Source organism: Micropterus salmoides, unplaced genomic scaffold (genome assembly GCF_014851395.1).
Source record: "Micropterus salmoides isolate LMB-PRFRI ecotype aquatic unplaced genomic scaffold, ASM1485139v1 Ms_hic_scaffold_23, whole genome shotgun sequence".
NCBI classification, from domain to species: Eukaryota; Metazoa; Chordata; class Actinopteri; order Centrarchiformes; family Centrarchidae; genus Micropterus; species Micropterus salmoides.
Window position 1 is genome coordinate 16,096,740 of NW_024041484.1, and position 16,662 is coordinate 16,113,401.

Below are 16,662 nucleotides of genomic sequence, written 5' to 3' on the forward strand. Positions count from 1 at the left end.
ACTTATCCCTGGTGTCCATGCATGGCTAATACCTGCAGTAAGCAGAGTGGTGCTGTGAGCGGGTAGCAGATGAGTTGACTTCTACATCCTTTATCTTGGTTGTACAGCCACAGATCCACCCAGGCCATCAGTGAAGGGCTCATGTTGATATATACATTTTGCTATAATTTAATAAATTTTCTTTTTTTTCCTGTGTCTTTCTTTCCCCCGCTTTTGCTCTTTCCATATCTCATCCCTTCCCTACTGTGCTTAACAGTTGCGTGGTGGATGAGATGGACTTCTCAGGCATGGAGCTGGATGAAGCACTGAGGAAGTTTCAGGCCCACATTCGTGTCCAGGGAGAAGCCCAAAAGGTGGAACGTCTTATCGAGGCCTTCAGGTAATTGTAAAAGCGGTAGTTGCTGTGACTGTCTGGGTTTATTTTGCAATATTCTCGCTGGTATTAGAAGGGGAGCACCGTTTGGGTATGATTTTCATATACTCAGCTTTAACCATCTAGGTATATCAAGGTTTGGATTTCATTATATACTTATTACGTGCATAAAGCAAGCAATATTCATACATGTAAGAGTTAGGGTGGGTGTTTTTAACTACAAAACCAAAAATACAAGAACGAAAGTGTAGGGAAAGGATCCGTTTGTCTGCTCTAACGTAAGCTGTAAACATTTGCATTTCTAGTTAACTTTCTTACTAACTATTGTAACTACAGCTACCCTGCTTTACTTCCATGGCCAAGAAGCATTTCTACTACATTATTTTGTGGGGTGACTAGGTCACAGTAAAAAAGCCCCATTCATGACTAGCATATCTGTAGTAATTTCCTATTCTATGACAGTTTATTCTGTATGTTTGCCAAAGCTGGCGGCTCTTTCTTGCTCACAAATTTGCAAATCCTTCTATGGCCTCTGATTGGCTCAGCCTGACATTTACGTTTCTCATGGAGCTCAAGCTGAAAGAACAGGAAGTTTTTGCTGTTCTTCTGTCTTCACCAAATTAGCTTGAAATTGTTAAGCCATAAATATTTAATCTAAATGCAGTCTAGTCTTTGTCTTCCTATGTCTGAAATCAAGGGCCCATGTTTCAGAGTGGTAAAACTGTTGTTTTAAACTACATATAGGATGTGCCGTGTGAGAACAGAAAGTTTGAGTCGTTACTGAACAGACATGCAAGAACCAGATATTTGTCCATGCACGACAAATGTATTAATATTCAGAAACGCTGCACGGAGAGAATTGTTGCTTTGAAGGAGTTGGATATGAATATTTATCATCTTTTAGTTTATGGAAAATATCCCTCATTTGTCCTACTGGTGTCATTTATTTTCTACTGTAATTTAAATCTGAGTGTGTTGATATTTGAGTGGGTGAGTGGGTAAAAGGCGAAATGAAATACTGTCACTTAAGAATTACCTCTTGGCCAAACATGTCATGCGGTGCTTTAAGATGCAATTCACAGGATTTTTTTATCAAGAAATATAAACTTCTAAAGGTGTGCTGAAAGGCACAAATGTGAATTTGTGATTTTGTTTTTGTGAGATGTCAGTTCATGCATCTGTCTTTTCACCGTACAGCTATGCCAGACAAATACACAAAGAGGAAACATGAAAACAAGCTAGTATGAGAAAATTAACTAGATAAAATTGACATCCATGTGCAGAATAGGATTAGGGCCACATGTGAAATTTTTTTTTGAGTTCTGACTTTAAACTCAGAATTCTGACTTAAATCTCAGAACTCCAAAAAAAATTCATACGTGGCCCTAATCCTATTCCTCATCCTTGCACACATAAAGGGACATGAAACCAAAAAAACAAACAAATATATAATGGAACATAGTCTGACCACATATGTGAACATAAATATTTGATAACACATGGATGATCTCAGCAGTCGAGTCACACTGCCTCACCATGCACACACTTTGGTCTTTTCTTTCTGCTCAGCTACAATAAAATGTTGACAATGCGGCCCCCATTTCAATAGCCAGGCATGTAATTTCTGGCCACAATTTGCAGTGCAGCTGTAGCCCTGTGTGTTAATGCTAACTGTTTGCCGTAGCCCCTCTGGAGTAACAACCACCTGTCACAGTTGTCGAGGTGCCCAATGAGGAGAAAAAACAGTGGCATTGTCATAGACAGTGGGCAGAGAGGTTGGCACTGGTAATGTTTGGACATAAGGCTGGCTCTGCGTGTTATCAGGAGCAAGAGAGAGGGAGATAGCGAGGGGGGTAAAGAGACACGAACTGGGAAAAAGAAGGAAGGGTAGAAAAGGAGAGAGGGAGAAGGTTTATAAATAACCAGTGTTGCGTAACTGCCACAGCCTCTCTGTGCCTGCCTCCCCTGCTCCTGGGCTTTGATATGCCTCCAAACACACACACACTCACACACTCAGAAAGAGAGAAATCTCCGAAGTAAGTGAAGGGGATTTGAAGCAGCAGTGAAAAAGAGCGAGGGGAAAAGTGAAAAGCAGCCAGCAAACTCAGTATCTGCTGCGTCAGTGTGCTAATGAATGAGCAAATATGAGCCAGCTCCCAATGCCGCAGATTTATATTTTCATGTCGACATTACAGTGTAGTATCCAGACATCCTTATTTACTCACCCCACAGTCACATACAGTTGCTGTATTTTCTATAATGGTTATTATAGATAACGATCATGCAACTTGTATAATCTTGCACCAAAAACCATCCTCACAGAGTACATAATGACTATTGGATTACACCATGTTTAGCAATCTGTAACAAAAAGAAGATTGGTTTGGAAGACAGCAGCAAATGCCAAATGTGAAGGCTGCCAAATTCATTTCAGTGAGCAGCATTGTGTGCCGTTTCACCCTCTCGTTTAGTAAGAGCACACTTAGATAGGAAGCCGCATACACTGAGTTTTTTCACTGCATGGTGCAACAGTACATTAGGATTTACTGACAAGGGCATAATGACGGGTTGCTGTGGAGTCACGGTTTTCAGACACTTAGATGTGAATAAGCATCTGTGTGGACCCCTCTGATTATCATCATGCTAAAACAAATACTGCATGATGACAAACACACATGAAAGCACTGCTGCTTAACCTACAGACACAAGTGGGGGGAGACAGTGAAGTGAGAAGTTCTTTACCAAAAGCAAATAATATAAATGTTCCTCAATTATAAACATGTATATCATCTATCAAATAATAAGTTATCTTGATTTCCATAATTTGAGTATACCAAAAACAGCCACCTAACTATCTAACCCAGTAGCAACCTATAATTCTCCTAAAGACACCTCATACTACAGTTGATAAATATTATTGTTGACTGTATAAATATAAATTAAGTTACCTTGGTAATTTAGGTTTAGGAGCAGGGTCACGCCTCAACCACACCTGTCAAGCCTATACCTTGTCTGCTCAGTTTGTTTCAGATAGCTTGACCCATTCTCCCTTTACCTTCATCCATGTAAATGTAAATGCTCTGTATTTGTATAGCACCTTTCTAGTCTTTGCGACTACTCAAAGTGCTTTTACACTACATTGCATTCACCATTCACACACATTCATATGCTGAGCCTAATTGCTCAAACAGAAAATAACATTGGACACTTCGACATGCCCCCTCCCCTAAAATAAGCTCAGATGAAAACACTACCGAGACCCCTACACTGAGTCTCCTCCCGTCCGGTCTTCCTACATCTTCCCAGACCAGCATATCAGACATCCATCACCTTCCCCTTTGACATCCAATCATCCGTCCTCAATCATCTAGACATTTTGAATTTCCATTAAACCTTTAAATGACATATTAAGATAAGATAAGATAAAACTTTATTATCTATTTCTGGAAATATGTCTTTGGCTTCACCGGGTTCATTAAAAACCATATCAAATACACATAAAACAGGACACATACAACCAATTCATTTGAACACAGAACCCAATACGAGCTTCAAGTAGACCAGTTATCAAAATACAGATAAAAAGTTAATCAGGACCTTTAAACACAATAAATAAGGTTGTATTTGTAATACAAAGACCACTCTGTTTCCTATCTTTGATTATTTGATTAATTAAACATCTAAGTCTTTTTTTTTTTACCAGAAAACACATAGCAGTTGAGGGACTTTTTTCAGCACTGAGTAGTGTAGTGCCATCTTAGTCCAGAAAGTGCATACAGCCCTAACAACCTCCAGCAGGTAGGGCAGCTTGTACGCTGCCTGGGAGGCAAAATCCAAGGAAAAAAATCGAATCATTCTTTCTGCTTGTAAAGCTTAAATGCAGCCAGCCCACTGTAATAACTGAAGGCGATTTAGATGAGACTGACATAAATGAAAACAGGCAAACATGCACAAACCCCAGGATATTTTTTTATTTTGATAATCTTGGAAGTCTTAAGCAGTGTTGGAAAGCACAATAAAAACTGTGTGTGACAAGGTAATAACCTACTGTATGCACACCAATGTGTGTGTCTTTGCGCAATCCCACAGAGACATTAGATTCCAATCATGCAGCTCAGCAGGTTTGCAAAACAGCGCTACAGCCCCAATGTGGAAATGATGACTGATTAAACTAACGATTATAGTATACACTCCAACACAGCCCACAGGGTCCACACACACACACACACTCACACACACCTTCTCATTCTCCTTTTGCTCTGTATACTACTGTTTAACTCTGTACTGATGTTTAACTATTGTATTGTTCATTCCCTAACCAGGAAATATCCATGCACCTCACAGAGAAACGGTGTAACTCTCTCCTCAAGGCACGTCTTTCTTAAAACACAAAAACACACACACACACACACACACACACGCATATATACAAACACCCAAAGTAGGTGTCTACAAATCTTTTAGATTTATGGTTTCCATATCCACACGACGCAGAGGCGCTTCCATTCCCCACCTCTTATAGTTAAGGGTGTTTGTTTGGGAACTATTTCAAACCGAACCTGGCCTCTGTCGCGTTCTTTTGCATAGAAGTGCCAAGGTAAGGGATTTCATATTTCAAACGTCATATTTCTTCTCTGCAGCACAAAAACAACCTGCATAAATCCAGCAACCTGGCCCATAAATGTAGGAGAATGTTTAACTATGGCTGAGGGCTCAGCGGACTCGCCCAAGATAAAGTCAAACACATACACATATACGCGCCCTTAGTTTTTCTGCGTATTGCATGGCCCATGTGACTATCCAATCCAGTGGGACAAATTTGTTTATACAGAGACAGTTTCAGCAGAGCACCCACTGTGAGGTTCATTGCTGCTGAGGGGCAGCAAACAGCTTCAGAGGAAGCCACAAGCAAAATTAAAGCCATAACTCTTATCTGGGAGCGACACTATCATGCTCAGCTTGCTCAAGGCATTCATGAGCATGTAGTGTGTATAAGGATGCCTTTGTTGTCCAAGGATAACCTATTCATCTCTCACTGTGTATTTATCATCCTCTCTAACTGGCCTCACCTATTCTTTTTTAAATCCTATCTTCCCCTTTCTGCCTCTCTGTCATTCCTCCACATTTGCGTCCTCTGTCATGATCTATTACCACACACATTCATCCCTCTCCTTTCCACCTTCTTTCCTTTGCCTAATACACCATCCTTTCTTGCAAAAATTTTTTTGCTGTTTCTTTTTCTTCTACCTCTTCTTCTTTTGTCTTCTTTACAGTCAGCGCTACTGCATGTGTAACCCCGATGTAGTGCAGCAGTTTCACAACCCAGACACAATCTTCATCCTGGCCTTTGCAATCATTCTGCTCAACACTGACATGTACAGTCCCAACATCAAGCCTGACCGCAAGATGTTACTGGAGGACTTCATACGCAATCTAAGAGGTAAGTGACGCTGCGTCATGGTTGCTTCTAGAAGTGCGGGCACATTAAGGGAGTTAAAGTCACATTAATTAATTTACACAAGTCGCTCTAGTAATGTAGGTTTCTTTTTAGGTATGTATATGTGCATGTGTGTCACATGACAAGGTTTTCTGAGGAGTATGAGCTGGTTGGTTTGCCAAAATCTAGGGCTGAAACGATTCATCAATTAAATCGATTAAATCGATTACTAAAATTCTTTGCATTGATGCTTCGTTTAATCCATAGAACTATATAGCAAACTGCTTCACACAGACTTTTATTACTGTTGCACATCACGCTTATGCTGTGAACACGAGGTGATTTTGATGCCGCTGTTGGCAAAGTGGAGGAAGAAAGAAAATAGCGAGGGACAAAGAAGAAAGTGTCCAAATTATGGGATTATTTCAAGCTAAAAGAAAACAACAACTCTGTAATGTTGTAATTGCTATCTTTATAATAACAAACAACAGCTGTTTTGTGTGCAGGATCGTTCATTTCCCGTTTCACATTTCCCGTGTGTTTTCTTGACAAAATGTGGTTTGGAGACCAGCGTCGGGGGACACAGCCGCTGTCAGCTCGTGTAGTGTGTGTGTGTCACTGTCACCGATCAGTCATGTAGTGTGAACGTCACAGCGACTTCAAGACTCCCGTCACAAGATGGCAAGTTGTGTAGTTGAACAGCACGGCCATCGGCCAACGCTGAAAGTCTTGTAGTCTGCACAAGCCTTTAGTATAACTTGTATAGCACTCGGGTGATGTTTGTGTTTGTAAAGCAGCTGTCTGGTTGTTGGTCTCTTGATGTGATTTTTGCTGTATGACACACTATGAATTTCCGAAAGGACCAATAAATCACCTTTAAACGTGCACAGCTGTCCCGTTACCGGGGGGGCGCCGCTGCCGCAAAGCAAAAGTACTTCTTAAATGACGCATCGATGAATCTTTGAAATAATCTATAGAAGCTTCAAATACTAAAATCATCGTTAGCTGCAGCCATACCAAGATCATACTCATAGTTTGCTGGCTCAGAAAGCATTAATTAGCACTAAACACAAAGTACAACTGAGAAGGAAGAGAATGGTAATCTTTTTTGCAGTATTGTTCTGCAAGTATTCGACAAATACAAATTTTGGATAAAAAGTCAAAGGATCAGAAAAATCATTATATTTATTCCTGTGGGGGACATTAATATCTGAGGCCATTTTCTTGACAATCCATCCAGTTGTTGTCAGGCCATGTCTCTAAAAACAGCTAGTAAAACTTAGTAGGCTTCTTCCTTTGGGGACTATGAATGTCTGTACACAAACCCATGGCAGCCAATCTAATATTTAGTCTGGACCAATGAGGTGGAGCAAAAAAAATATGTCAACAAATATATTTCACCCCCTAGGGTATTGATTTATTTATGGCACCTGAAAACCATCAAAACTGGAATAAGTCCCCACAGACAGGGAGAAAACTGAAAGAACCAAAGAAAGATCCCATAATTATAGTATTTGGTTTTCAATTTCAATGTACTCTATGGCACAATATGGCAAAGTGCTCACCAGGAGCTGCTCCAGATGTTAGAGAAATTATTTAGTGTGTTTCCCAATAGTTTGAATTTCACTACAATGAGACGAGAAAATGTATAATAAGAAATCAGTAATACTCAATAATCCTCCACATATATTTCCTAAATAACTCATGTCGAGGGCTTTGAACAAGGCATTAAAGCCCACAGATGAATCAGAGAAAGTGAGTCAGTATCCAGCAGTGTTTGGATCTGCAATTCAATCAAACCGCGCTGCATAAATTTAGGTGAAATAAATAAGGTTACATTTCTATCCCTGCCCGCCTTGCTTTACACATTCACAACTCATAGCAACATCGACAGAAAGCACCCGGTAATTCTTGTCTCCCATATGAACACAGATACTCATTCGCCAAGTGTAGGGGATGAGACAGGCGTGCCGTAGTTTTCCTCTCCCTCGGTGCAATCAATCAGGGAATGCTGAGGTCGATGCAGAACAACTACAATAGATTCATCCAGTAATGTTCCCCACAATTAAATTAAGTTGGCGAATCAATTTCAGCATCTTATGCAAATTAAAATATGCCACTCTCTTGGCCTCTCTATTTGTCTTCTGCTCAGTTTACTATGTTTTCTCTGTCTACTTCCATTCTCTTATCTTGTTTTGTCTCAGAATATTTGGTCTTTGTTATATTATCTCTGTTTCGCCCCTTTTTTCTCCCAAGTCATGTCTCTCATACACACTGACAGAAAAATAGCTCACTCAACTAATTGGCTGAGGTGAAATGCAATTATGTACCAGAAACCAAAAGTAATGAAGATACATAGAACATTCATTATCTCAGTTAAAACAGACTGTCTGTGTCAAAGTTATTCCACAATGGGACAACATAATATAAAACAGCTTCCACCATAAATTAATCCAGTAGGCTACGGTCAGCTCATTATAAAATGAAAATTGGAGTCTCTCATTTACTGAATACTTTAGCTTTACCCATGTTTCCCGTGGAGCTTAAGCGATGCCTCTTCTATTTCCCTGTCTCTGGCTTTCACATGACATATTAGAGAACAATAACCCCCCAAAAGTTAACTCTCTGCAAATCTGAGACCACCATCTCTAAAAACAGAGCCTCCAGCCATGCTAGCAGCTCTATGGACTGTACCTGAGCGCTTCAATGCCATGAGCTAAATGCTAACGTCAGCATGCTAACATCACAATAATAAGCAACATGCTAGCATGTTGATGTTAAGCAGGAAAAATATTTTCCATGTTCACCATCGTAGTTTAGCTTTTGCTAATTAGCACTAAACACAACGAACAGTCGATGCTGATGGGAATGTCATTTGTTTTTGACCTGATGATGGCTCTATGTGAAAAGTTAGCGGAATAGTTGTCTGGACATTCTACTAGAAGCTAAAAATGTCATCCTGATGGCGGCACTAGAGGTTAAGTCAGGGGATCATTCAGTGTGATTTATTCTATGAGGATCATAAATGTCTGTAGAGACCTCCACATCAATCCATTTAATAGTTGTTGATTTCAGTCTGGTGGGCAAATCAATCAACTGTGGTGGACAAATCACTTAACCATGATGGCCATGCAAAGCACCATGCCACTAACAATAAAGCAGGAAATCGTAAGGAGGGTAAGGAAAGTGGGAGAACTGGCAGAAAAAAAGAGACATTCAGCAAAAAGATTTAGCTTATTAATCTGACACACTACACACATTTCCCCCTGGACATCTCCTCTCCCTCTGACTCCATAATGTGCAGCGATGTCTCAGCAGTGTCCCAGGGTGCCTCACTGTCAACGCCATCACTTGTGGCGGCTTCATTTTCCCCAAACACATCCTGCCCCATTGAAAACTCAATGTACCACACAGCGCGATACAGCTGTGCAGATATAACAGGGAGTATCTGGAGGGTACCTTTCAGCCTAATGACATGCAGCTCTACCTGCGTCGAAATGCCACGGCCTTGAACTGCACTGTGTTCCATCACGGAATATCTCAGAGTGACTGAGGCAGGGTGTTAACCTTTCACTTGCCAATTAACCTCCTCTCACCTTGCCTTCTGTCATTACTTAATGGAGATAATGAAAGACAAAAAAGTCAAAGAAGGACAGACTAGAAGATTGAGAGAAAGAGCTCTCTTTTTGCTCCAAATATTGAATTCCACTGCATTGCATTTCAAGTAATGAGGCAAAACAAAAGTGTGTCAGTGCAATATGCATACAGTCATATGTTGCATATGCTTGTGTATCCATCTCCTTCTGTTGCTGTGACACATACACTGCCGCATTTAAGCCAGAATAGACAGACTATTCTTAAGGACAGGACTGTCTGCGAAAACTAAAAGCAACCAACCTGTGATGTGTGCATACTTGTGTGTAATCAACCTATTCCTATTATAGGTGTGGATGATGGAGCAGACATCCCCAGAGACATGGTGGTGGGAATCTATGAAAGAATACAGCAGAGGGAGTTACGCTCCAACGAAGACCACGTCACCTACGTCTCCAAAGTTGAACAGTCCATTGTCGGCATGAAAACGGCAAGGACACACAGATGCACTTTTGCTCTATACTTGTCAGGACCTGCACTGATATAATGCATCCATTAGCCCTTACCCTCAGCCACATAGCAAACCTTGACCTTTAACCTAAACCGTATTAACCTTTAGCTTGCATTAGTTGATGTTTTTGGCTACTTTGGCCAGGACAATCATTGTCATCAACAGTGACATACTGTAGCATATGATTGCAGACAGTTGCTTATTTACACATCCAACAGACAAGGAGCAACATTATCAATTATTTGGAGTAATTTGTAGCCACCTGGCCAATGTATGTCCGATATTCACTCTGCAGCTACAGTCCACTTAGTTTCTTAAGACCCTTTTTGCTGAAAAAGCTACTTTTTGTAGATACAATGAGAAACACAGATAAGACATTACAGTACATTAGAGTACCCACACACACAGAAGTAACATAAAGTGATTCCCAGATGGGGTTGAGTTGATGGTACAGCACTTGTTTTCCTTATTAGACACTGTAGAACCTTCACCAGTTGTTTGATGTGGATATAAAATACTGAATCACTTTCCATCACAGAGTTACAAACAATTTTTGTTTAGTGGTCCAGTGTCCCTGCCTCTATTTTTCACAACACTTCTCCTTATAGTCATGTTGGCTTGCTAGAATAGTAGAAGGTCAGGGTAATCACACAAAAACATGAATTTGATTGCACACACACATTCTCTGCCAACTCCATGCTAAGTCACTCACTCACATTATTCAATTTTATTTATATAGCGCCATATCATTCATAACAGAAGTTATCTTATAACACTTTTCACCAGTAGTCTTTTTAATAGTTTTTACAAGCGCTTGGCGACAGTGACAAGCAAAAAACAGGGTTTCAACAGGCAGAAACCTAACTATAAAATGAAAGTCTTAAGTCTACTTTTAAATGTGGAGATGGTTTCTGCCTCCCTAACCCAAACTGGGAGCTGAATTCACAAGAGATGAACTTGATAGCTGAGTGCTCTGGCTCCCATTCTCCTTTTGGAGACTCTAGGAGCCACAAGTAACTCTGCATTCTGGGAGAACAGTGTTTTAGTGGCGTTCTACGAGCTCTCTCAAGGCCTTACACTATCAACTAGCCTTGGTAGCACATTTATTAGCCATTAAATGTCTCATTAGCAGCGCGATCATTACCTCAGATCATTACACCAGCAAAATACATGGGGTGGTGATGGCGCAAAGGATAAGACTATGACTTTGGTATCAGAGACCCAGGTTCAATCCCCCACTGTGACCCATCCACCATTGTGTTCCTGAGTAAGACACTGTGCAACCTCTGAAATGTATAACAATTGGAAGTCGCTTTGGATAAAAGCATCAGCTGAATGAATGCTTATCAACAACTGCTGTCATTGGAGTCTTGTTTTTCACTGTTTAGGGCGAAAAGGCTTGGTTAGTAGCATAATGTAAGTGGTTGAACCTAACATTGGAAATGTTTTAGTTAAGTCAAGTTGAGAGTTTAAAATGCCCACACATTGACATGTGGCTATTGTTTTCATTCACTGTGTGTATATTCTTTTCGAAAGTTTTATGTGTTTGAGATTTTACAAGTCTGAGACAGTCACAGATCGAGGCAAACTTATTTAGCTTTGTAATTGACTGATTACACTGATTCATGTGGGAATATGCTGTGTGTGCCCACTCATAACACGGAAAGGCAGTTTAAAAAATACTTCAACAGTTCAGAGAATTCAGTTTGAATCTTATCTGTACACCAGGGCCTCCTTTATTCATGAAATATGTATAAAAGTTTTTCCCATGGACTCCACGCATTGCATCCACATACAAATATATACATATTCTTTCAAAATTGTATTCAGGTACATGCAGAATAATTGAAACTGAATTCTAGAGCTAACATCAAAAGTGGTTTCACGTTTTTAGTCATGCTAGCAGCATGGATCTATGGATGGCAATGTTAGTCTGTTGGCCAGTTCAGGTCAGTCTATCTTTAGACTTTTGTCTCATACTGCCTTCTGTCTATCCAGAATATGAACCAATATGTTTGGATGCATTTTATCGTAAATATTTTTTTTAATTAGTTTTACATTTAATGTGCGTTATATCCTGTTAACTTTCAGAATGACATTGGATCTCTGACATTGAAAGAATAGCCGCTGTGTTGGGCTTTGTTTTGGGGTGGGGGGGAGGGGGGTTGTGCCTTTAAGTGAGACGATGAGAAGCCATAGGGTGACAGAGTGTTGTCATAGCCAAAACAATGATGGATTGTTGTGACAGGAAGTGACTATTCCTGCCCATGGGCTCAGTTCATCCATAAAAAGAAAGAGACTTAGATAAGGTTTCCTTCTTAGAAATACTAAAATACAATCACAGCTCGTGTCAAAGTCCCTGTATTGTGGATTTAAAACTTCTTATCTATTATGCTAAGAGCTAGTAGCCTACATGAAGATTATTTTAATATAATTGGTTTCTCCATAATAGGAGTTTGCTTGGTGTAAATATTTGATGACTTGATAAAAGCCATAACAACTCTTCTTGAAGGTGATGAAGTAACTTTACATCCAAATGTTTTCCTCCACAAACACTTTTAAAATGTCCTTAAATAGTTCATTTGAATAACATTTGTAGACTCAGTTTTTCTACAATACAATTAAGTCAGATCCTACAATTGATTTGTTAATTGTATGATTAAACTCTCTCCTGTCACAATGTTTCTTAATAATCCTGTCAGCTAATGATGTCGTTACATGTTTCTGACATTAGTGTTATGAGAAAGCAACCTGGTTCTGGACAGCTGGGTCGGGGGGGGTGTATACCCTGCAGTGATGAGAGATGAGAGAGCAGGAGACAAAGTGAATGTGTTTACTCACTGCATGGCAAATAGTCCACTGAGAGCACTGGGAATCCAAATTGGAAATGCACAGAGAAATAACCGAACAGAGGTCATGAATATTTTTATTTTATCATGAACAGGGAATCAACTGAGCATCAACTGACAGTCACTCAGCTTCTGTTTGAATTGCAGTGATCCAACATGGAAAGCTGGACGAGACAAGTCAGAGAGACAAGAGTGAGAGGGGGCGAGAATATGATTAGATCAGTCTCCAAAAAGATGAGCCATTTTTGCAGAGTAATCTGCTTAAACAGAGAAAAGCACTTAAATCCAAGAGGAGAAGCCAGGCCTCTATGGACAAAACTGCGTTTTGTAGAAGAAAAAAAACAGACATTTACTGTACATTACACCTCCAAGTGTACCGTTACCACGTTTTCTTATTCCGTCCGGTGGACTAACATGGAAACAAATGAAAAAAATGTAGGCAGTGGCAACTTTTTGATCCTGTTTGAATTGTACTCTGAATTGCACATATGTTTGTCAATTTAAAATATACATTTGAAAGTTTGCTTTGAAAATACGTATATACAAATACCACAAACCCAAAAGTCGCGTATGTGACGTTGTAACTTTTTTTATCAATGACTGAAGCTAACGTTTCTGAAGCTAACATCAAAGAACTTACATGAGAAGATAATGTGATAAAAGGACCAAGAGTTGCTGTAATAAACACATCAGGCGAGATACATTTCTGCATGGAACATAGCTAAGTTACCTTGCTAATAGCAAAGAAACAATGAACGTTAGCTAGCATTACCGCGTTTCAGCATTTGTTGGTGATGTATATTGTGTAAGACAAAAGATGTAGTTCACTGAACAGTTTTCACACTAAAGTAAACGTTACTTTTCTGTTTTACAACAAAATGCGACTTTCTTGACGGACAAAAATATCTTTTATATTGACAAACATGTGTAATTGGGGGCACAATTCAATATATAAAAAAATAAGTTGTCTCACGCCGTTGACAACCATACATATATTTTCTGAAATAAGGTGAAATCGGGCGGAAGGAGGGACTTAGGCACTCTATTGCAAAAAACAAAGCAGATAATGTTGCTGCTAAGTTTTATGATTTAGGGGACTACTAGCTTTACTAGAAGCAGGTATTGCAAGCTTAACTAAACCTATAATGGCACTGGTTACATACACTATAGCTTAGAATCCAAGTGATATGATTAAAACAAAACAAAACACAACCGGAAAAGCGGTTGAAGATGGATGGATTAAACATTCAATGGTCAATACCTCCCAAAATGGGTACAGGCAATATTGACATGTCAAAGCCGAACCCATAGAAATAAAATCTACAATTAAAATACTATAGATTAATAATACAGTACAGTTAAATAGTCTGGTGGGGCTGGGATACTGCAGACGCAAACTGCTCAAAGAATAGGGATAAGACTAAAAACCTAGGAAGATAAAAAAAAAAATACAAGGCTCTCCTCGTATCCTCCCTTCATTGCATTTTAATTTATCTCTCTATCCCCTTTGTCCGGAGAAACAAAATGCCTTTAACTACTATCAACTACAATAAATATGAATTTGCATTATTATTAGGAGCAAAACAATTACTTACACTCACACATGATGTAGTGCAACTAAATGTAACGGACAGATTTTAGGTATTTCTCTTCATAAATGTACTTTTGTTCACATTCTAAAATTTAACTTTTTGCCTGCTCACATCTCATTATTTAATAAAAACAGTGAAAAGAGCAACCCCCAAAGTGCAGCACAGCCAAGAATCCTAAACCGGCATTTGTGCCCTCGTTCTTCTCACACTCACAGTTAATATTAGGATAACCTTGCAACACGCAGTCTTATCTGTTACTCTAATTAATGTTTTAAGATATCTTTTAAGATTGTTAGGTCAGCCTGCATGACACTAATTAGTCTCAGTATACTGTGTATAATGTTTTATACTTGCATCTCAGCTTTTAACCCCAGTGAATAATGTGTCCTACTCGAAGCCAAAGTCATTTGTATTAAAACTCTCACTATTTCACTTCAGTACTTTTTCTGCAGGCTTTTCTTCATCTCTTCTGTACCTTCATACGGTCTTTTGAATCATTTAAAACCTCTCAGTCACTTTATCTTGAGTTATTGAAGCTCTCCTCTTCTTTGCAGGTTCTCTCTGTACCTCACAGAAGACTGGTGTGCTGTAGTCGACTTTTTGAGGTGACTGATGTCAACAAAGCCCAAAAACAGGCAGCTCACCAGAGAGAAGTCTTCCTCTTCAATGATCTCATTGTGGTAAATATACAAAAAAAAGAAAGAATTGTAATGAGAGGTTTGTCATTAGCATGTTGTATACATGTTTACAGTTTCCTTTAAACCATTCTTAACAAAATGGCTGTTTCTGCTACACGTAGTCGAGCTTTAAAGCTGCTTACTTTTTTGTGACAGCTGCAATGCACCATCACCTACTTCGAATGTAAGCTCCCTCTCTTTTATGTTGTTTCATAACTCAGGACTCTCCGGCCATTTCTTTTAATAATAGATAGTAGCAAAGGCAGTGCGCTCATAAGCAATGATCTGTCCCTGACAGAGCAGCTTTAAGGGCCAGTGAAGTTGTTTTTTAGTCAGGCCATCAAACAGTTGTTCATTTGCTCCAAAGTCATGTAAATTGGAGAATTATCAAAGGTTTAATGTCACGCATAATTAATGTGCTCATTAGCAGTCACATCTATCCAAAGTGGTTAACTACTCTCATAATTATGATAAATTGTTGATCTCAAGCCAATAAAATACAGCAAAAGAAAAAGCAGGATGCCCCCCCCCACACACACACACCAACCACCACCACCTTTCTTTTCTGCTAAAACATAAAAGTAATTGGTAGCTGAAGGAAAAGAAGGTTAAATGGTGAAATAAGTGTATCTTCTAATGTCACAGTGGAATTCTGTTCGCTTGCCACTAAAAGTTAGTGGTGCAGTATATATTCCAGTGAGACATTTTCTCCTGACAGCTTTAAAAGCGGGGCAGAAATTGTCTTTGAAAAATTTTAGTACAGAATTAAAATGATGGGGACTTTTCTTTGAATTTGGCCCCTGTTCTGGCAGCTTGAACATGTCAAGAAGTGTTTTAAGTGTCAATGTGATGTATTGGTTTAATACGGCTCGCCTGGTAAATTATGCTCCACAGTAGTGCTGCAAAACAGGTTCGCCTCATCGTACTCTATCTGGAAGGTCATTCAATGAAAAACCATAACATCTCTAATACATCCTAATATAAGCTTGCCAAGGTGTTTTTCATACAAATTAGAGCACTGGCGCACAATCTGAAACACTCTGAAGGTTGTAGTGTACATTAATATTGACTATCTGCTCTTTAAATGTATTTTAAATGATTAAATAGTTTGTTCTCTCCGAGCTTCTTTGAGGTTGTTCTGTGATATGGAAATCTCAGTGACAATCAAAAAGATTTCAGAAGTGCTTAGAACGCTGCAAAAACTTTAATGGGCTCTCCTGTCGTTCAAAATGGTTACAGTGTCTCTGGTTTTCTCGTTGTCTGTAGATCTTGAAGCTTTGTCCAAAGAAGAAGAGTTCTGCAGCCTACACTTTCTGCAAAGCTATGGGCCTACTTGGCATGCAGTTTCACCTGTTTGAAAATGAATGTAAGTCAAAATGTTTTTGTTGCAGACAGCTGGCATGAAAAACATAAAACACCCAATGCCCTGGACCTTTAGAAAGCAGTGGAAAGTACACCCAAGTTGAAGTGAGCAAGGGGTGTAGAAGATATTGCCATATTTGAAAGAACAAAAACGAGTTTACAAACCTACATTGAGGAATTTTGATGGCATTTTCACACCTGTGGTATTACACTCACTAACATCTTGCAAACAGTTCTTGCCATTTCTCCTTATTCTTTTGTTTGAAC

At 39.4% G+C, this 16,662-nt stretch overlaps 1 protein-coding gene across 2 annotated transcripts in view; it reads left to right on the forward strand.

Moving 5' to 3' along the window:
* iqsec3a (IQ motif and Sec7 domain ArfGEF 3a) overlaps window positions 1-16,662 on the forward strand; it is a 115,199-nt gene that overhangs the window by 85,432 nt on the left and 13,105 nt on the right. For both annotated transcript variants that reach the window (XM_038738943.1, XM_038738944.1), the window contains exons 6-10: window positions 257-379; window positions 5,647-5,813; window positions 9,755-9,894; window positions 14,911-15,036; window positions 16,300-16,399. In XM_038738943.1, the coding sequence (XP_038594871.1) occupies window positions 257-379; window positions 5,647-5,813; window positions 9,755-9,894; window positions 14,911-15,036; window positions 16,300-16,399 (656 nt within the window). The remainder of the gene's footprint in view (window positions 1-256; window positions 380-5,646; window positions 5,814-9,754; window positions 9,895-14,910; window positions 15,037-16,299; window positions 16,400-16,662) is intronic.